Here is a 23,652-nt window from a genome sequence, read left to right on the forward strand (position 1 = left end):
CGGATGATAGCTATTTGGTAGGAACTACCATATATGAATGCAACTAAAGGGATAATACTCGCAACAAATGGTTATCCTCAGATAAAAGTAATTGTTTTTCAAATGTAGAAAAATGTCACAAATGACGAGCTAAAGACAGAAAATCCTGATGAACAAGATGCTCAAAGCATGGAGCTATACACAATGTGTTCCGCCAAAATCTGAACCAAAACAAGGTTATTCTCCTAATTTTGAATATCTATAGGTACAAACTGCTCCAAGATACAGCAATGGCACTTTCATTTACAAGCATAGCAAAGGATCACACTAGCAGCAAAAGAAACATATTCATAGAACGAGAACAAACACTCAAGGCAGCTCCTTTGATAGTTTGATCATAAGCTATTCAGTTAACAATTTAACCGCCAACACTCATGGCAGTGATAGCCCTAGAGGATAGGAAGATCAGGTATAGGGATATAAGACCAATCCCCAATGTCTTAGAGGGTCGCATATCCTTACGTAGCAAAACCACAATGGCCCATAGAAGTCCCGCTAATAAAAACCCAATTGTGTAAAACAAGCTAGGATCTTTAGGAACTACATACGCAGCAGGCCTCGCTGACAAGGCACCCAGAAGCAAAGAGATACCCAGACCAATCAGTGTGTTGAACATGGGACCCGCGTAGCAACCTGAGAAGGCAATTTGTACTCCATCTCCGCCGTTCAAGGCCAGAGCTATATCAGAGACCAGATCCCCCATTGAGTTTCCCCATGCCAGTACGGTCAATCCCAGAATTGACGGGTTAATTCCTAATATGATGCCTAACCCCACTAAGAGACCAACAAGTTCACTCGCAATGATGTAAAACCAAACAATACTCATAAGGAAACCCCCAATGACCCATGGTAATAAGAATCTCTGAGGTGGACGATCGATCTTAGTGTAACGATATGCGCATACTCCAAGGATGCAACCAATTGCCAGCCCAATTATGTAGGCCACCTCTTTGCCAACCGAACTAGGTTCATTCAATGAAGTCCATAGAAATACGATTAGAATTGGAGCCAATGAGGCACTTGCGACAGCATACGGCTTTGACCATGAATCCTCCTCGACCCTTGGAATTGTTAAACGTCTTGGGACCGACAAAGGAAGCTCCAGGATTGATAAAAGCCTTGGGAAGGAAAACAAGGAACTTTCGGCTTCACCCTGCTCATCATTCCAACCCCAAGGAGGTCTATCACTATCAACTCTCAACGAATTATGTGAGTAAATAGCCACATTTGAAGCCCACATCCACTGTGGTAAAGAAGGATGAAGTTGGGGAGCTTCAGTCTCACTCTCGAAGTCTAGCAGTGGACTGTAAACTGCATCGCCTTCAACATTTCCTTGGGTGAAAACACTACCTCTCACAGGGAGCAACGGCGTGACAGCATCTAATTTCAGTCTATGGGCCCCCCTCTTCAACATCTCATTCGCGGCAACAACAAAGGCATAACACACATATATCATCAAAAAAGCAACAGCTGCCCAAACATTTATCCTTCCAACCACCAAGATCAACAAAAGCGATAAAATAGCAAGGAGAAAGAAGCTAAGATCCCTAATAAAGCATCTCCTATCAATATGAACTCGCTTATTAGCCACCAACAACGAAACAGTACCTACAACGACACTAGTCACAAAAACAGCCCCACCCAACACACTATTCAATCCAACCTCACCAGCACCCGTACCGACAAAAGCAGCAATGCTAGCAAACACATCAGGTGCTCCATTCCCAAGAGGAAGGAGAGTGACCCCGGCAACAGTAGGAGGCAATTTCAAGATACTCGACAGCTTCTCCAGCGAACAACAAAAATAATCAGCAGCAGTATTACCAAGAAGGTAAAACAATGCAGCAAGCCAAATACCCAACACAACATACCCCAACACCCCAAGTGTCTGGCACTTACAATAGAAGAACTGCAGGTAATCCAAGAACCCGCCTGTCGAACATTCCGGATGTGCCTTCAAATACTCACATTTCGAGTTAAAACCCACATGTTTATGCACCCCAACACAAAACACAGCATTCTCTCCACTTAAAACACCATCTGTGAAAGACCCATTTCCCAAATTTGTTGAATTATCACTAATTTCCACCATTTTACGACGAAAAATCCCGACTTGAACATACCCCTCTTTTGATTTAACATGATTATGCTGATAATTATGATTAATCACAGCTGATTTCCTAAGTAATGTATTGGTAACAATATCATCTCTATTATAAAACAAGAAAAACAAGGTCACAGCACATAAACCATTGAAAATCCCATGAAAAGGGGATTTCTTTCTAGGGTTTGACAAACTCAATATACCCATTTCTTTCCACTAATACTATTGCTAATTACATGTGTCATCAAAGTCAAACAATTTCAATTGAAATCAAAAGAATCTAGGGTTTCAATTCCAAAAGAGAATTTGAAATTGAAACCCTGGGGTTTTGAATTGGGTAAGAATGATTACAAGATTACAAATGAAAAATCAATCAGAATTAGGTTAGCAACTTACAAGTTCTTGACTTTAAATTGGGGGTAAATTTTCTTGAGAATTTTCTGGGTAGCTGGAAATATAATTGCAATACAATTGGAGAAAAAGGGTAAATTTTGTAAGCTTTGGATTTCAGAAAATGTACAAAATTGGCTGAAAATTCTGAGAAATTTCTGGATTTGTTCATACGGAATATAAACCTTGTACAAGTACATAAAAGATTGAAGTTGTGATCTGGGATTTGTTGTAGGGCTGACTTAATTGATTATGAAGCCCATTGTTAGCCCACTAATTTTGTAAGCTTTGGATTTGTGTAATCTTTCTCTCTCTGGTTTTCGGGGAATGATATCCGTCTACAATAGATGGATAGGTATCCGAAACTTACAACATTATAATCAAAATTTTGAAGAAATAATGAAAATTGGATCATTCATTATGCCAAAAGTTTTTGGTCTTGATTTTCATTACAATACCTCTTACTTTAAGACTATATCGAAAATATGAAAAGGTTAATAGATAATGAATATAGATATAAAAAAAAAAAAAAAATATAAATAAAAGCAAAATATTATCAATCACACAAGTCTGAGCCGTTTGCGAGCTTTTCGAGCCGAGCTAGCATTAACTTGACTTGGCTCGTTAGTTTCTCGAGTTGTCTCGACTCATTATCACCTCTACGTATATAATCACCCCATTTTAAACGGAATAATAACAACAATGTTTTACATTAAACTCAGTTGTTAGTGATATGAGGTTAAAATTAGGGATCTTCATTTGACCAAGATTGGATTAGAGCAAACTTTCTAGACTATATACCAAAGGTGTAAGTCTTGCTTGCGACGGGTCGCGGGTTGCGACGGGTAGTTTGTGAGAGGAAATGGGTAGAGGGGACAAAGGAGGGTCCCCCCATGTGCTTCCCCACTCAAGGCAAATGGGTAATTTGTGAGGGGATATGATATCCGTCTCTTATTTGTGACGGATACCTTCCGTCACAAATAAGAATTTGTGATACCAAAGAAGGACAAATGTTGGACCGGACCATATTTATATTAGTCCAGTTTGTTCTTGACCCAAATAATGTCTCCCCCATAAAATAAGTAGAAATAGACAAAGCATTTTTAGAAATTTACAAAAAAATCTCGCTAACCGTCCTAATCCCGCTATTGCGCTCAACCAAGGTCTAAAATTTCAACATAATCCTGACTTGTATCCGGTCCAAACCTATTGTCAATCACTTCCGACCTCCAACACCACTAATTGATACCTGATAGCACAATAAAAAGTCATGTTAATTAAGATTAATTATGTAACACCCCCATACTCCAAGTGTCTTACCAGGACCACTCAGGTATAAGGATACTACCATCTCGGTTACCCGAGGCATGATAATCATAAGACAATGAAGAAACATACTTTATTAAATAAGTTTAAGTGATTACATAACCAAAACCAACTATAAGCAAAATACAACTGTTCTTAATCTATCAACTAACTGAAAGGAACTGTCCTAACAAACACAGCGGAAGACTAAAGACTCTGATATGTGATGACTCCATCCCCAGCTAGATCCCACGCGTATCCAAGATATACCTGCCAAGCAACTGCTCACCACCCCCGAATGGATCACCACAGTTTTTAAAACATTTAAACGGGGTCATTACTAATCACACAATCAATATAGATAACAATAATAAGATAAACAGACAGCTGAACTGTCACACACACACACACACACCACCAACCAATTCCCATCATCTCAATACTGACTGTCCACTGGACCGCCACGCGATGGGGACCGCCTGTTCCCACCTAAGCCCCGCTCATCATACCGAGCGATAACCCTGTCCATTAATGTGCACATCCCCTTCCGTGGCGGGTTCCACGAAGGGCGAAACTAGGGCGTGAAGTCACTCCCGCAAGTGACCCCACTCAGCCGAGAACGCATCTCGAGAACCATCAACAAACAATCACAACCACAAACACAAGACAATCATTATATCAAACAACCAAATACAGCACATCACCAATATCCCATTATGGGACTAATACTGAGTAGGAAATCCTACCTGGAAAGCACAACAGTCGGACGGTATCAACAGCTGAGTCAAAAAGCCTCTTCTACGAACCCTCCTCCTATCATATAACACATAAAGGCTACACATCACATACTACACACAAAACCCCCCAACTCTAAATTAGGGTTTAACCAAACTTAACAAAACATTATAAAAATTATATTAAAAGCTTACCCTCGACGCAAGGAACTCAACGACACGAATAACGACAAGAACTGACCGTCCGGGAATTGCTAAGAATACGATTAGGAAGGTGAACTGGTTGCTTTCTCTCTTAAACAGGGATTTAGGTTTTGCAAAAGTGATTTAAAACAATGACGACTATGTTTAAATACCTTAATCGCATAATTAACAAAACCCGAGAAAACTTCCCGAAAAACAGGACACTCGATCGAGTACCTGAGATACTCGATCGAGTACCCCCTTACTCGATCGAGTACCCACGTTACTCGATCGAGTACCCAACAGGTCAGAAACTATTTTAAAACGCAACTCACTATATCGTATCTACCACATATATATCTCTCACGACACCAACTCCATACATAACCAATTACCATCCTCTAATGCCGCTAGCTCCATAATATCATCAACTATCAAATCCAATACCAAGACACTCATAGACATCAAACGGAATGTTACATTCTACCACCCTTAAAAAGGAACTTCGTCCTCGAAGTTTACTCACACTCGTAACCTCATCACCCAACTGTCAACACTAGTGAAATATTCTCACACTCCTAAACATCACGCTACTACAAGCACGGTCATGACCTTTAATAAAAATCACCCACAACACGAATCGATCTTTATTCTACACCAAGACTCAACTTCCGAATATATTACCATATGTACAACCATCAAAATCTGTTTTATCGCATCCTACTCCTCTTAAGACAAATGTTACGTCCTCGTAACTAACTAATACCAAACCTTATCAATACCTCATTACCCTCTTTACCACCACATGTCAAAGATAACCGTTTATAAACCAAACACTCACTATTCTTATATCCAAGGCTCCCGTACATAAACATTTCTCATTCCTCAACTCATTCGGCATAGCACCTAACCTATACCATAAACTCGTAGCAAATCACCATACCCACTCTTCATTATTACTGCCAAACAACATACCTCTCTATGTAAGGCACTTATCTCCCAGAAGCATAACTCACGATCCGCACTCGTTACGTACACGCACACTAGATCCTCAAGTTCTTTCTTTCATTACCGCAAAACTCATGCACAACTTAACATGACACTAATTCCCCCAACACCCTACACTCATTGTCTCAACAAAAGATTATGAACTACCTGCCGCTTTCAGATCATTACAACACATGTTCCGCGAATCATTTTCCATTACCATGTCTCATCTGAAAACAAGATTAAAATTATCAGTAACAACCTCTCACAACCGTGTCCCATCACAGAATATCATTATACCATGACAACAACGAAAACATATTCAACTCTATTTCATATCATACTCTACCTCATTCCCAACTTAACCCGGTAAAGAAAACATCAATAAGCAAGACAACTGTCTACATGTTCAACCAAAACTCACAAAGAACAACAAAGAAACAAAACAACAATCTATGTATAACTGGTATGCACTTTCGAAAACTCGTATCATAATCATCCCGCCTACTCCACCACAACCGGTGACGGCATCACAACACCGCCACCAACAGCCACACCGTAGTGCGAAAATACCCGCATCACAACACTAAATATCGTGCCCGGATCACCACCCGAGGCACCATAACCACATCGATAGACATCACAACTATATACAATTCCATAAATACCGACGGAAATAACCTTTCGGACAAGAAAACTTACTCAAATCCACTTTACTCAATCACAACGCAACATATTATATGAATAAAAAGATAAGCATCTCATAAACATCATCTCTACCATTTCACGGAATACACATGTGTTATTAATACACATAAAATTATAACTAGCCATGTCAATTAATCAAATTATTACCTTTTTGGATATCATTCAATTAAATTACCGTGTCCAACATATATATTCTGAGTAACATTTATAAAACAACTTTATAATTATCACACCATATCACTTCTTGTGAGGTCAGAACCTCACACAAACATTTACACATATAATAGACCCGTAATCACAACCAACTAGTCAATCCTGACCACGTAAGTTACCACTCGATAAAGGTTACCTGTCGCCCGAGTTTAACTCATATGCCCCTCATAACATATTCCCCCATTCGCACAACCATCACTTCCTGCCCAATATAACCATATCTTTACTATTAAACTATTAGCATCCGCCTCATCTAACCACATCTTATACCCTCTCACAATCATACACAACATCAGGTCCCTGCCAAATCAGCCTCTTTAGAATTGCTACCTTTCTAATATACCATCACTCTTAACCACTAGTGATAACACCACAATGCCACCACTGCTCGTATATCAAACCTCTTACACTCATATCAAAATAACATGGTTTTTCTCCTATTTTTGGTTAACATTCCAAATAACGAACATCAAACTCATCCACAAAATTACCTCAACATTATTCCCAATACTATCTTATTTGTATTGTCATCCAACCCTCCACCAAATATCTCGTATCGTGCCAACACTCCACCAACTTCTCACTCCCTTAATTCCTCGAAACTCATTATCAATCATGTTGTCCTGAAACTCCTATATAACCTTCAGCTAACATCCTCGTGATACTATCACATATTTCGATGATTCCTTACCTTTATATAACATAACTCCGGTGAACATTTTCCTCAGCTTACTTTTATCCTTCTTTTCTCTTTACACTCAATAATACCAATTAATAGTTCAACTCCTTATTCCTTCTAGCTAACTCTTTAGAAATCCAGTTACCCCTTCGTTGCTCCAAAACTCAAATTCCATTATTTTCTACCGACATCATCTCACTCTTTCTTACCATGGATCTTCTCTTATTATGCTATCACTCACACTTGCCACTAATCTATCCATAGAATCAACGTTTAATGTTCAAATAATTGCATCTCCCTTTTTTTACATCTCTAGAAATCAGAATTCATTTAATACCGTTAATTACCCAAGGAAATCACACAGTAGTTTCGTCTCTCGATAACACAAATTTCCAAACTCAGTCACTACCTGCAAATCCACGTCGCGACATGTCCCATTAAGTTCGCTATATACCACTATTTCCAAACGACCTTTCATTACATATGTTCTTACTCAACACTATTTCTAGCCATCTCCCTTCATAATTTATTATACATCTCAGGTTGCTACTATCCACATCCTTTCTTTCAATCTTTTCATTCTCACGCTCCATAAACTTACATCATGCCTTGCCCACATTCACTTACATTTTCATAACTCAACATACAATCATGTCACCCATATCGTCTCACACAACATGCTCTATGCCTCAATTAAGTCTTACCAATCCCAACACATATAAATCATGTCCCCCCCACCGAACTCATACTCATCATAGGTGCCACTCTTTACACCACAAAATTGGGTAACTTACGCGTCAAGACCAACATACATGTAAAAAAATGCATAAAGAAGCAAAATAACGCCTTTGAATTAAACATAATATGCAACGAAGTCAAAAGATAAGCATATGACCCAAAACAAGGGTCACTAGATCGAGTACAGGCCACTCGATCGAGTAAGGGACTTACTCGATCGAGTAGGTGAAGATCAGAAGCACGTAAAACAAATCACCAGGGCTACTCGATCGAGTAACTAACGTACTCGATCGAGTGCCCCCTTACTCGATCGAGTACCAAGGATACTCGATCGAGTACCCCAATTCTCAGCACTGTCCAGTTTTCGTAAAACAGTCATAACTCACTCATTTCTTGGTCGTTTTTGGCGTGTGACCTATCGTTAGAATCGTAAAAGAACAAGCTATCACCTCCAATTGGAATCACATCAAAATCATTTATGCATTTCAAGTTATAACAGTTTAAAGACAACCTCTTTATAATCGAAAAACACAACTACTTGATTTTACTTCCAAACAACTTAAACAACAACCAAGCAAACAAAACCAGTCCAAAACTCATAAAATCAGTATTCATAATCATATGTTACTATTTTCAAAAGCCAAACAACAACATTCATCATGCACATAATTTATATAACTTGTCAATTATGATTTACCCACATGTTTTTATTCTATCACTTTTCGTAAACAAAATCACAAATACACGACATCAAGTCCCCTATTCACATGTTACTAGCATAACAACATTATAAAATAACTTCCATTATATAACATGCTTAATCAGGAACCATGTTATCACACCACGATGATTCATCTTTTCCCACTAATTCATCCATCATACCACATATTTACCCACCATATTCGTTCAACACATTCACCCGGCACCTGTTCAATTCACACTCCCAACCTTCTGTACTTTTACTCAACACGACAACAACAACATGTATACTTACACATCGCTTTATATATATATATATAGACAAAACACTTTTCCTTACATAACTATAACATGCCAAATTACATGTATCCATCATTATACTTTCATGCTTTACAATCAACCAACATATAATTCACGTCATCATCATCAATTCATGCAACATACTACTACATAGATACACACAAAGACACAATATGCACATAACGATCCCGACACATATCCCATGGTGACCGGTTCAAAATTGTAGGGCGAGTTCGCGACTTTAGGACGTCTCCCAAGTCTTTGCATTAGCTCCTACAACCTTTACCCCGGGTTCATTTTAATTGACTCCCTATATTCATTGGATTTATTGGTTACGGGTTTCGGGATCGTCGCTCGATACCATTTGTAACACCCCCATACTCCAAGTGCCTTACCAGGACCACTCAGGTATAAGGATACTACCATCTCGGTTACCCGAGGCATGATAATCATAAGACAATGAAGAAACATACTTTATTAAATAAGTTTAAGTGATTACATAACCAAAACCAACTATAAGCAAAATACAACTGTTCTTAATCTATCAACTAACTGAAAGGAACTGTCCTAACAAACACAGCGGAAGACTAAAGACTCTGATATGTGATGACTCCATCCCCAGCTAGATCCCACGCGTATCCAAGATATACCGCCTAAGCAATCGCTCACCACCCCGAATGGATCACCACAGCTTTTAAAACATTTAAACGGGGTCATTACTAATCACACAATCAATATAGATAACAATAATAAGATAAACAGACAACCGAATCACATCACACACACACACACACACCACCAACCAATTCCCATCATCTCAATCGATCGTCCACTTTGGACCGCCCGCCGATGGGGGACCGCAGCCGTTCCCACCTAAGCCCCGCTCATCATACCGAGCGATAACCCTGTCCATTAATGTGCACATCCCCTTCCGTGGCGGGTTCCACGAAGGGCGAAACTAGGGCGTGAAGTCACTCCCGCAAGTGACCCCACTCAGCCGAGAACGCATCTCGAGAACCATCAACAGCAATCACAACCACAAACACAGTACAATCATTATATCAAACAACCAAATACAAAGACATCACCAATATCCCATTATGGGACTAATACCGAGTAGGAAATCCTACCCGGAAAGCTGTGATCGGACGGTATCAACGGTGAGTCAAAAAGCCTCTTCTACGAACCCTCCTCCTATCATATAACACATAAAGGCTACACATCACATACTACACACAAAACCCCCCAACTCTAAATTAGGGTTTAACCAAACTTAACAAAACATTATAAAAATTATATTAAAAGCTTACCCTCGACGCAAGGAACTCAACGACACGAATAACGACAAGAACTGACCGTCCGGGAATTGCTAAGAATACGATTAGGAAGGTGAACTGGTTGCTTTCTCTCTTAAACAGGGATTTAGGTTTTGCAAAAGTGATTTAAAACAATGACGACTATGTTTAAATACCTTAATCGCATAATTAACAAAACCCGAGAAAACTTCCCGAAAAACAGGACACTCGATCGAGTACCTGAGATACTCGATCGAGTACCCCCTTACTCGATCGAGTACCCATGTTACTCGATCGAGTACCCAACAGGTCAGAAACTATTTTAAAACGCAACTCACCCTTACTCGACAGAGTAAGGCCTACTCGATAGAGTACCCAAAGACTTATAAATACGGAGTATTACAAATTATCTATCTATTAATGTTATATTATGGGTCATTAGTTTACGTTTTGCAATAATTGCTTTTCTCATCCTTTACTTGTGATTTGGCTAACTAAGGTTCATTTTGTTAGACCTTTAGAAATGGTAATGTAACATGTTGAGAATGGCTATATTGCATGGTTTAGTGCATTGTAGTGGGTTGAAGATTTGAAGAGAATAAGCCATGTGCTTGTTCAATGAAAGTCGAAGACAAGGTCAAGAGTCAAACCGTCAAAGCCAACAAAAGTCAAGGGTCAATCCCGAACCTTAGTCAACCAAGGGAACAAGTGAAAAGTCAAGAAAAATTAAGCTAATGGAATATTTGAAGCCTTGGCATAGACAAACAAGAGCCACAATGAAGAATTGAAAACTCGGTTTCACAAGGGTCAACTTCAAATGGATATATATCGAGTTCTAGACCTCTTATCGACGCAAGGCCAAGTGGAGGTGAAATATTGTGATCTTATCTTTCCAACGATAGGTCACACGCCTTATTTATCCAAGAAACGAGAGAGATATGGCTCTCGCAAAAACGCGCTGCAAGGCTGAAAAGCGCAGGCTACGCCCCCAACCGCAGTCTGCGCTTTTAACTGTTTCAGGCCTCGCGATTCTCTATTTTGAAGACTCGATTTTGCCTTAACCTAAAGCCAAGAGCCAAGGGTATAAATACCCACATTATGAGATCTTAGAGACAATCTCCTTACCATCAAATCATCATCTATCATTCAATAATCAAACTTGTATGTTGAGTAAGAATTTGGTATTATAGGCCCTGTTATTTTGAACTTAAAGTCACTTAATTTAAGTTCACTTCAGATTCTATAAGTTCAGTTCAGTTCAGTTCAGATCAGATCCTATAAGCTAAGTTCAGTTCAGATCCTATAAATTCAGTTCAGTTCAGATCCTATAAGTTCAGTTCAGTTCAACTTCTATAAGTTCAGTTCAGTTCAGATCCTATAAATTCAGTTCAGATCCTATAAATTCAGTTTAGAAAAGTTATATACATAGTATTATTTTTAAAAAATCGACGCAAAAATATTTGACATTTTTAATTATTCGATACATATGTAATTATTATTTTTATAACAAAATTATCACTCTTCTCATTATTTTTTATCGTAATGTAACCGTAGTATAATTTATGAACAAAATAATGTATATAAAGTGGGAAAATATTATTATCTTACCTTGTGTTTTAGACTATATTTTCTTATCAGTGTTCTCCCTTGGCTGCCCACTAATTTCTTGTAAAATTTTTGTTTAATTTCAATAAAAATTTGCGTTTTTTAAATAATAATAATAATAATAATAATAATAATAATAACAATAGTTGCGGTTTTATAATAATAATAATAATAATAATAATAATAATAATAATAATAATAATAATAATAATAATAATAATAATAATAAAAATAATAATAATAATAATAATAATAATAATAATAATAATAATAATATTTAAGTTAAATTAATTTAAGTTAATTTAAATTCGGATCGTGTAAGTTCAGTTCAGATCCTATAAGTTCAATGCAGATCCTATAAGTTCAATTCAGTTCAGATCAGAACCGTTTCAATCCAAAAGAATAAGGCCTAAGAAGGCAAAGTTGTAAGCTTTATTTTGGGATTTCTATGCTAATCTTTCCACAATTCTTAGATTGTTCTAAGGTTATGGAAGGTTAAGCCTTTAATCTTGATGTAATTTGGTAGACACTAGTACACTACTTTCCTTAAGCTTTGTAAGAACCTCTTAATCCTTCTTCAATAATTATTGCATTTTCCTTGAATTTCATGTTCATGTTGTATGTTAATGTGTTAGGAGTAGCTAACATTGCATTTCATTCTTCCTACTAGTGAAATCTTTGTAGCAAGCTTGCATCTTTATGAATTTGGTTTTAAAGTTTGTATCTTTGTGAGTGGAATTTGCAAGTTAGTTCTTGGTCGGTTGGATTAAGCCTCCTAAAGTATTAATCTTGACTTCTTTTGTTTGGAATTGATCTTAATGCTCTTATGTGTAAACCATGTTGTGGTTTTTCAATTGGGTGACCATATAGGTAGGATTAACTACTCTAACTTAGGAGCAAGTAATCACCATCTTATGAAAGTTGTTGGGTAATTGTTGAAGGAGGAAAAGAGAGGATCTTTATGCTTAGGAAGTAGTTGTTGCACTAAGTTACATCAAGTCTTTCTCTTTATTGAATTCTTGCATGTTACTTGTTTGTTGAATTATCTCAATAGAAAAATCTCCACTTTTACTCTTTTCCATGTTTGTTTCCAAAACCAATGTTTTCTTCTTTTTATGTTTTCTACAAGTTGAATATTGTTAATACCCATTATTTGTGATTAGTTCCAATTGTTGAGTTTAAATTGTCATTAGTATCATAATTAGTAGTTAGAGTCTTGGTTAGTGTTTAATAGTTTAAAAGTCAAGTCTTAGTTCAACATCCTTCTCTTGGGTTTGACCCTTTACTTCCACTTTACACTATTGTCTTGCTTAGAGTTAGTAGAGTCAAGTTTTAGATTTACAAATTACTTGTGTTGATAGGTTAATTCTACTATTTACGACAACCGGTATTATCCTATCAATACCCCATTCGCCCCGATCATTTGTTTAGCTTTGATTTTGGCGCAAAGATCAACGAAAGAAAAATGACCATTTGTGAGTATTATTATTGAGTGACAAATGAACACTGGTTACATGAATGATCAAACTTCCCTTTTAACATATTTTCAATATAAAAAAAAATAAACAAATAAGTAAGACATCTATAAATAAATACGTAAAAAATAATAGGAAGGCTATCATGATCATAAATTTCTCAAAATAATGAAGTCAGGAATTCTGGAAATCAGGTACACGTAACCTCCCTCACCAGAAAGATGCCAATCAAACCTTAAAATTATGCAATGTGTTGTCTCATTACAATCACAAAAATGCATAAAAATTAAGGATAACTACCAAAGTAGCTAGTCCTTGTCACATGTGATCCAAGAATTCTGAACTAATACGTCTCTGTTTCACCATGCTTGGCCTATAAACCAAATTTATGATTCTTATTTAAAACGGATATATGGTCTTTAATAATAAATAAATAATTCAAATAGATAAAACGGATTAAATAGTATTTGACCTGTTTTACTTTTTAATATACATATGACTATTTTAAAAAGAAAGATCTAGTGTACATATAAATACATATCGTTCGATATAAAATTCAATCCGTCTCATTGTACACGACACTATCTATCAAAAGTCATAGATGGATAATAATCCTTTTACAAAATGCAAGTGATAGGACAAATTTTTTTTTGGTCTAAACCATCCGGTAATAACCACATTGGGCCGACTAATCCGAATTTCGGGGCGTGTTCAAGGATTACGGTATTTAAACCCTCCCAATCGCAGTTGTGATGGATCGATCCGCAGACCTCCCTACCAAGCGCAGCCCCATGCTACGACTGCGCCAACCAACGATTGATAAGTGATAGGACAAGTGAAATATCCATTTTTCACCAACTTACGCTATTCACTTTAGTGTACGTCTAAAGTGATAATTTGTGTTCAATTTTAATGTTTGTTATTTGGGAAAATGCACGCGGTGCCCTTCAATTTTGATGTTTTGCCCGAAATACCCAATTTTTTGATCTAGAGAACTTTAAGAGACTATAACTCGTGTTTACGAACTCAGAAAGTGACGATTTTTTTTTTCAAATTGATTATCATTTCGAGAACTACGACTTGAAAAATAAAATTGTCGAGTTTGAAATTCGTGAGCGAGAGATATGGTCACTCAAAGTTTGTTCATTAAAAAAAACTTTGACGTACAAAAACTCCTAGCCACGGGATCCAAATACGATAATTTTTTTTTTCAAATCGTAATTCTCGAAAAGATAATCGATTTGAAAAAAAAAATTATCATTTTCTGAACTCGTAGACACGAATTATAGCCTCTTAAAGATTTCCGGAACATAAAATTGGGTATTTCGGGCAAAATCGAAACTTCAGGGGCTCCACGTGCATTTTCACTTGTTATTATCTACTTGTCGAGAGTGGACGTCTCGATTAAACAAAAAAAAAACATATAAATGCATAAATAATTTGCCCATAATTTCACCCAATTCCACCTGCTTAATTGCTTTATACACCTCTCTCTCTAATAATTTCTCCAACTTATCCACTTTAATTCGATCAACCCATAAAAAAAGTAACAGAAAGGTGACACATTTCTTGCTTTTATTTGATCATTGTTCATCTTACTTAAATCAGTGATTAGTGTTACTTAACATTGTTGATTAATTAAGTTGTTTAAGTGATTAATTTAACTGGGTATATGCAGAAAATGGGATTTGATCAAAAAGAGTATGAATTTCTGAAAGAGATTGAGATTGGACCTCATAATATAGGATGTTATGTGGGTGGAAAATGGAAAGCAAATGGTTCTACCATTTCTACGGTTAATCCTGCTACTAATAAGGTATTATCCTTCTAATGATTTAATTACTTATGTTAATTGTAGATTAATTTCATAATATGCATGGGATTTTTTTAATGTGTGATTTGTTGATTTCATTGTATAAAAGTTATAGTAGTATTATATTATCAAGCCCTATTGGATGTCCTGGACGGTTTTAGATGATGATTCATGTCAGTCGAACCCAAATTATTCTGGGACGTTGTTATTGTTGTTGGATGATTGATGATTCACGTCAGCCGAACCCAAATCATTTTGAGTCGTTGTTCTCATCGTCCTGTCAGCCGAACCCAAATCATTTTTGGGACTAAGTTGTTGTTGTTGTGTATAAAGCTATAATCTTGATGGCTAATTGTGGATTGATTGATGTTAAGCTTGTTATTTGTGTCATGAGTTCAATTGGGGTTTGCTTGATTTTTGTGTGTCAGAATGATTGTTTTGTATTGCCTTTGTTCCAATCATTTGTTTAATGAGTATTTAGTTCTTTGTGATGAGTGTTTTAATTAAAGGTAAACAAATGATAGGGACAGGAAGAGTTGTTAGGATGTATTTTTGGACTTCTTTAGGAGTTGTTCACCAAGCAATATGGTATTGTTTGTGTATCCCATATTGTCACGTTGAGAACTTGCAATGAATTGACTCAATAAGACTGGTACTGTAATTGTGATAGTGTTAGGGCGTTATTTGTTTTGAATTTGTCATATTTTATGATGGTTGATGAGAGAGATGTTGAAATTGTTGTTGGATGTCTAATTGTGTACGTTTTGTCGATTGGATTGTGGTGGATTTTAGCCCATTGCTGAGGTTGTTGAGGGTTCATTGGAAGACTATGAAGAAGGGATGAAAGCTTGTGTAGAAGCTTCGACGATGTGGAAGCAGGTGATTAGTGCTATCTGTTAGACTTGGTCTCTTTTCATTAAATGAGTTTTGGTTTTGTGGTACTGTGGTTCACCAATTTTGTAAGGGCGGTTGTTTGATGGGCCCAATTGCCTTGTTTTGAACTATCTGTCTTTCTTTTCAGTTGCCAGCACCAAAAAGAGGTGATATCGTTAGACAGATAGGTGATGCATTAAGGGCTAATCTTGACCATCTTGGCCGATTGGTCTCACTTGAAATGGGAAAGATACTGCCTGAAGGGATCGGAGAGGTTCAGGTATGGTTTCTTGAACATGTGTTAGCTCTACTTTTTGCACTTCATAATAAGATAAAACACTTGTTTTGCATTGATTAATTAAGATTATGGTCGATTATTCTGCAACCCTCTTGTGTTTGGTACCGAGTTAAGTAGACCACCTTATCTTTGTTGTATGGCTGGTTTCTTGTAGGAAGTTGTGAATCTTCAGAAAGGCTAGTCTTTCTTTACCTTGCTAGATATTCTTGATTTGTAGATTTGACGTGATCGTGTTAATAAGAATGAAATCATTTGTGAAATGACATGACTTTTGTTTGTTAGTCTAAATACTCTTTGTAGTTCCTCGAAATACTCCTTTCAGCATTCACATTGAGCAATCAGATATTGAATGTGTCTTTCATGTTAACTTCTTATTGTTTAGTATTATGGACTCTTCCACAACCGTATTTGGAATTACGATTCATATCAGTCTCATGCATACTGCATGCCTTTATGCTTTCTCATCGGACCGTATTTGGAATTAAGATTAAGTTGCTCAGATCTCAGCCATGGCTTATATGTTATTCTTCTGTAACTCCCTCCGGACTGATACCTTGTTTTAATCTTTTCTAGAAAATGGATGATGGTTCTTTAATTTGGTATCAGTAATTAGCTAAGAGGGGAAGGCATTTTTTGTTGTCGTGCATTAACCTATTATATCAATTTAAATTTTCAGGAGATTATTGATATGTGTGACTTTGCTGTCGGGTTGAGTCGACAACTGAATGGTTCAATTATTCCTTCAGAGCGTAAGTCTGAATGTCACGGTTAATTTTATTGATCTAATGCTCCGATAAAACATGGTAGCTTGAAAAGCTAGCATTGGGTTTGGAGCAGTTACAAAGCTTCAAGTTCATTTTTAGTATTCTGATTTCATGTATAGGAGTCAGGTAGAGTTTCTATCTAACGAGCTTTGCTTTCCTTTCCTAACTATGATACCTTTTTTTTACAGGTCCGAATCATGCAATGCTGGAGGTATATTAATTCTCATGATTGCTCAAGTTAAGTAATGTTCTCACCGATCTTTTTGTTAACATATCAACATTGCTACTCTATATAGGTCTGGAATCCTCTTGGGATAATAGGTGTGATCACGGCTTTCAATTTCCCATCTGCTGTTCTAGGTAATAATTGTTGCCTTCTAGCTAATATGGCTGAGCAAGTGAATGTTGAGACATTACACTCGTGTCTTTTCATTCTGTGTTTGATGATTTCTTATACTTGTTGCGTGTGTGAGTGTGTCGGATGTGCTAGTACAATTTATATTTTTAAGCGCCTCTGATGTTCTCCTGTTACATGGATATGTAGGTTGGAATGCTTGTCTTGCACTTGTATGTGGTAACTGTGTCGTCTGGTAAGTCGCTTCACTAAAGTAAACCTCTTTTTTTTTTTACTGGAGTAAATAGATTAAATCAAGCTTGCATTTGATATTGCCATCCTTCATTGTTTTATTTATCACAGGAAAGGTGCCCCAACAACACCGTTGGTTACTATTGGATTGACCAAGGTCATAGCAAGTGTACTAGAGAAGAATAACTTGCCGGGAGCAATTTTCACCGCTCTTTGCGGTGGGGCTGATATTGGTCAAGCAATTGCGGAAGATACACGTATTCAGCTTGTTTCATTTACCGGAAGCTCTAAGGTCAGTTAATGTCGTTCTTGTTGGAATTTGTTCACTCCCGTCATGTTAATGTTTTATGGATTTGCTGATCTAAAGAGGTATCATGATTTTTGAGATCCCATTCGCCCATTTACTACAAATATTTTAATCTATTTCTCTGTAATTGGATTAATTGGATTAAGCTGGTTGTGAACATTAGTTTCATTGCAAAACAGGGTAAAAACGAACTGACAGAGTGACAGGATATACTTGTAATTTTCTATTTCTTGTTGAACATTATCCGCATTTGTTGGAAGTTGGAACTGAAACTCTGAACCTTTTCTTTTGAAGAATTTTGTCGAAATAAATTGTTTTCTAATATGAGTTTGTCTTTTATTCACTTCTGCATTTGTTAGCTGCTTTGAATTCTATTTGATTTTTCTTTTGTTAAAATACCCGCAACAGGTTGGCCAAATTGTTCAACAAACTGTAAATCAGAGATTCGGAAAATGCTTGCTTGAATTAAGTGGAAATAATGCCATAATCGTCATGGATGACGCTGATATAAAGCTTGCTTCACGTTCTGTTCTTTTCGCTGCTGTTGGAACTGCTGGTCAGCGTTGTACAACCTGTCGTAGACTGGTATTTCTCCTCACTTTCCTCTGCATGATAATTATGAAGTCGAAGACTCTCATGCTGTTTTTCTTTCTGGATTGTCTCAGCTCCTCCATGAAAGCGTATACGAGAAAGTACTTGAGCAACTGCTGGCTGCCTACAAACAAGTGAAAATTGGGGACCCTTTGGAGAAAGGTACCTTACTTGGGCCATTACATACCAAGACTTCCAAGGAGAATTTCGCAAAGGGGATCGAGGTCATAAAGTCCCAGGTAGGAATCTTCTTTAGCTATTTTACAATACACCTTTGATTCAAGCTCAAGTCGATGAGATATGATGTTCAGTTTAGTTTTTAGCATGTTCATGTAGCTGTTCAAAATATTTTATCTGAAGTTCGCTGTCAAATATTCATCAGAATATCAGATAGTATGCATAATCTGTGGCAAGGTGGAATCACTGATTAAGAGATTGTTTTTTACTTGTCTGTTCGACATGAACAGAAGTAGTAGTTTTTCTGCTAGAAAGTTGTTTAAAGGTAAAAGTTTTGCAGGGTGGGAAGATCCTTACTGGCGGCTCCGTCATAGAATCTGAAGGCAACTTTGTTCAGCCCACAATTGTTGAGATTTCTCCTGACGCGGATGTTGTGAAAGAAGAGTTGTTCGCTCCGGTGCTCTATGTTATGAAGTTCAAGGTAACATTCGATAATTATAGTCAATTGGGCAACCTCTTCCAGTATGGTCGTCATTTGTCTTTGTAATTTGTTTTTTACTTGCATCTTTTGTTCCAGACGCTAGAAGAAGCGATAGAAATCAACAACTCGGTTCCCCAAGGATTGAGTAGTTCTATTTTCACTAAAAGACCTGAAGCTATCTTTAAATGGATCGGGTATGTGCTCTTTTCTTCACTTGTATTCCAATACAGACCGTACATTTCTATTGAGATCACCTCAAGTAGTGTGGATTTTACGCGCAACATTGTTAGGAATCTGATTACTAATGCTCAAGTAAATACTGAAATTTGGATTGCTTCAGGCCTTCAGGAAGTGACTGTGGAATAGTGAATGTAAACATACCGACAAATGGTGCTGAAATAGGAGGTGCATTTGGAGGTGAGAAGGCAACCGGAGGTGGAAGAGAAGCAGGAAGCGACTCATGGAAGCAGTACATGAGACGTGCTACCTGGTATGTCTTTATTTGAGCTGTGTGCTGTCACTGCTCTGTTCGTCCATAATTCCGTTCTCTTGGTATTACTGTTCAGAACTTCGAAGTGTGATCAATATGATTTTCCGTTTTTTACAGTACAATCAATTATGGAAGTGAACTGCCGCTGGCCCAAGGAATCAATTTCGGTTAGAAACCACAGAAGTATTGTAGCATTCCTACCCAAATCTTGCGGAAAATGGGTGACCGATCATGAGTCATGATAGTCGAGTTGCTATAAATCTGCTGTAACTTCTTTTGTCGGAAATATGAAGCAAAGTTGGTGGTTATCGTCAACATTGTTATAACTGGAAACTATTCTCATAGCAATCACAGTGTTGTATGCCAATGACTGTCGATGCACAACTCTTTCTCCAAATCAATAAATTTACTCTGGCATTAATTTGCATTCAGCCGAAGCTTATTGATTTTCGTACATCTTATTTTTCCTGAGTCGATTTGAAAATTAGTTTCTAACTGCATGAGTTTCACATTTGAATTATGAAGGGCGTCTTTCTGTGCTGATCACTGCTCGAATCTAGATTAGGAGTAGTTGAATACCACTTTTCACGACTTTACCAGGTTACTAGCTGGATTTTACCAGATTACTAGCTGGTATTTGTATAGTGTGATCTATTACAGGCCTTACCAAGCAGTCAGGCTTGAGTGTGAAATGTGAATGCATCATAAGTTGACGTTCGAGATATTCTGTGACCCCATTAGATTTTGTTTGGTGATTATGTTCAACGTCAAACGCTAATGTAGCTAGGAGTCATGTAGATGGCAGGATGCAAGACGACCGGGTAAAAAAAAAAATGGATATGCACCATGTTGACATGGTGCGATTGGAGCTGGATACGGTTTTGGTGTTTTTGCGCATCCTGTGAAGAGTCTTGACATTTAACACCATCAGTCGCGACTAATGACTATCAATTTGGGTATCCGACTCTGTAATATTTCAACTTAAGATATGCTCCGAAAGATCTAAAATGAACCCGGAATTAATATATTCCTTTCTTCTCAATGAAATGTTTACATATGCTTTATATATAAAGACTAAGGTACAGTGAGACGGGAATCGCTTTTAATAATATTATTAAAAAATAAAGTAAAAAGTAAAACATAATCAAAACATAAACGTAAACTATTGACTAAAATGCAAAAAAAAAAGTGTAAACTATTAACAGAAATGGAAGACGTAGTACTCTATAGTAAACATCACACAAAGTTAATTAATATAGAATGCTGCAATAGTCAATCATACACGACAACAATAATTGTTAATTTGTTATCATATGGCAAAATAAGGAGTATTATGTCATTCAAGTCGTCATCTGTATCCTTCCAAATACGGAGTGTATATCATCTGACCAATGTGCGATTATGAAAATTTATTTATTAGCACTAATTTAATGATATGAGTCATAATTTTTTCTAAACTAATTTTTTAACTAATTCAATTCAAACCACTTTACTAAAAAAAAAACACTCCAAAATTCCGTTTAAAAAACACTAAATATTAGAAACGGTTTTTATAACTTGAATTTTCTAAATATGAAAAGGTTCACATCATAAAGTATAAACTCATTTTTACGGTAAATAATGAAACATTTGTTTATATTTAGATTAGTGATGTGTATCCTCCACGCACAAATTAGAAAAACCGTATTAGAAAAGGTACATCCAATGGTTATTAGAAATAGAAACGTGCTAAGGTGTCTCAACTCTCAATTGCCAAGAGTCCAAGACAATGACTAGACACAAATTCTCATTTATGACGGGTATATCCATCGCAAGTTTACGACGGGTCGAATATTATTCATGTAGGTATATAAGACAAAAGCAGAGTGTCTAAGGAGTAACAATCTATTTTATCTTATCTACTCATATGGGTATTACTTAACCCGTCGCAAGCTTGTCCATTATAAGAGAGACTTGCTCTTAACTAGAAGCCAAATGTTTGATTGTATGAAGATGGTAATACTATTTTGTACAGTATATTGATCATGAACACATGAATCAGAAATCTATCTCCTTTCTCCACTTAGCTCTATGGGACCAAATATGGCAGTACTGCCCATAACATAAGATAAGATATGCTGTAATAATAATGCATCCTTTCTTGTATATATTTTGTTGTCGAATGCCAAATGTCGTTAATTGCCAATAAAGTTATCGGTTTAGCTAATAAAGTTATGATAAAGTTAAACTCTAGCTCTCTAAAAACTCTCACTAACAAACCCTAATCAGTAACCTCCATCATATAACATATTATACAGGGGGCTCTCATCGATTATCAGTCGATCGATAGTAAACCCCAAAAATTTTTCAAATTTCAATCAATAGTATGCACATTTATCTTCTATTCAATAAAAGTCTCTCTTTTGGTGAGAATCGTTTTTCCGTCCCTTATTTTGGGGTTTTTCCATTTATTCGTGGGATTAGTTTCATCAGTAATATAGTCAAGAGCAGTTCGTTGATGGTTTGCAGCGTGTTCTTTCAAAGGGTAAAAGTAATTTGTCAACGATCTTTGTAACCAGTCAGAGGTAAATTTTATCTCATAAATCAAACGAAGGATCCCCTCAGAAGTTACATGATAGCGATAATAGGACGAGCCGAATTGTCAGATGCTGTTTTGAGATCCCTAGTTTATAAGAAAATTATTTTTCTTTGGTTTTCATTAGATTTGTTTCGATTATAATTATTCTTTATAAGTGCCGTAAAACGTTCTATTAATGAATTATTCTTTTCACTCAAAAAAAATAAAGTTCTGATAAAGTTATTGAATAGAAATTATAATTATAATACGGATTATGTAATATTGTGTCTTAATTAAAGGCATATATTAAGATATTCGCTCCAGTCCGGAGTAAGCGATAATTTCATCTTTCAATTTCCGAATTGAGGCATACCATATTTGAGTGCATGTACATTAATTACTATAAAAAGTACGTTCTACGTTCCACTTAATTTCTTGGTACTTGAATTATTTTAAGTTCACGAAGCTGCATAAAATCAACACATGCATTATGCATGGATAATTGGAGGTTACGTTTTTAATTTTGCGATTACGCGTTAATCTTTACAAATGCTAATAACAAAAAACTTAAAAACTAAAATATTAGTATACATTATTGTATATCATGCATATCAGCGAATAAATTACTGTAATTATAAGTAGACAAAATCCTAGAAGATCGTAAGATTCGTAACCCATGCACATGATGTTGATATATAATCGATCGAACACTAACCAGTACGACCAGTTGGCAAATCTCAGATTTAGTGGAAAAAATTATGCAAATACCAATTTAATACTCGTACAATGTTAATTATAATTATCAAATAGATAGTACAAATTGAAATTACAACTGAATCTTAATAAAACAAACATTATACTTAGCTGTCTCACTTTCCGTCTAACAATCTCTTACCATTTGAATATGACGAGTGGCGTAGCCAAAAAAATTATTGTCCAATGTGATTTTAATCTTAAAAACCGATAAATAATCATCAACAAAAATTAGTTAGGTGCCCAAAAGGGTGGAGTCTAGTGGTTAAAACTTGGGTGAAATTAAAGGGCAGGGTTGGCCTCTCAAGAAAGAAAATCTTGTGAAAGCGTTCTTGGAGGTCACGCCAATGAAATTTGGCGCTCATCACCCGGGTGATTTCTTCAGTATACGTGGTTTTGAAATTTATCACGTACACCCGAGGGTTTACCAGTCTTGCACCGAAGGTAGCGGCTGCGGGTTCCTCGTCACCAAAAAAAAAAAAAAAAAAAAAAAAAAAAAAAAAAAAAA

The 23,652-nt window shown here is 36.5% G+C and overlaps 2 protein-coding genes across 2 annotated transcripts; one reads left to right on the forward strand and one right to left on the reverse strand.

Moving 5' to 3' along the window:
* Positions 1–71: 71 nt before the first annotated feature.
* On the reverse strand, positions 72–2,963 carry LOC141613622 (cation/calcium exchanger 4-like). The gene has a single exon (XM_074432368.1). It carries the CDS (start codon positions 2,348–2,350, stop codon positions 398–400), a length of 1,953 nt encoding a protein of 650 aa, XP_074288469.1. The 5' UTR covers positions 2,351–2,963; the 3' UTR covers positions 72–397.
* Positions 2,964–14,826: 11,863 nt separating this feature from the next.
* Positions 14,827–20,271, forward strand: LOC141613649 (aldehyde dehydrogenase family 7 member B4). Its single transcript, XM_074432394.1, has 15 exons — positions 14,827–15,011; positions 15,133–15,270; positions 16,060–16,146; positions 16,289–16,420; positions 17,115–17,187; positions 17,391–17,413; positions 17,499–17,562; positions 17,747–17,792; positions 17,900–18,080; positions 18,504–18,680; positions 18,761–18,925; positions 19,204–19,344; positions 19,441–19,538; positions 19,685–19,834; positions 19,952–20,271. Exons 2-15 carry the CDS (start codon positions 15,136–15,138, stop codon positions 20,004–20,006), a joined length of 1,527 nt encoding a protein of 508 aa, XP_074288495.1. The 5' UTR covers positions 14,827–15,011; positions 15,133–15,135; the 3' UTR covers positions 20,007–20,271.
* Positions 20,272–23,652: the final 3,381 nt, after the last annotated feature.

This window comes from Silene latifolia, chromosome 1, assembly GCF_048544455.1.
Source record: "Silene latifolia isolate original U9 population chromosome 1, ASM4854445v1, whole genome shotgun sequence".
Lineage (NCBI taxonomy): Eukaryota > Viridiplantae > Streptophyta > Magnoliopsida > Caryophyllales > Caryophyllaceae > Silene > Silene latifolia.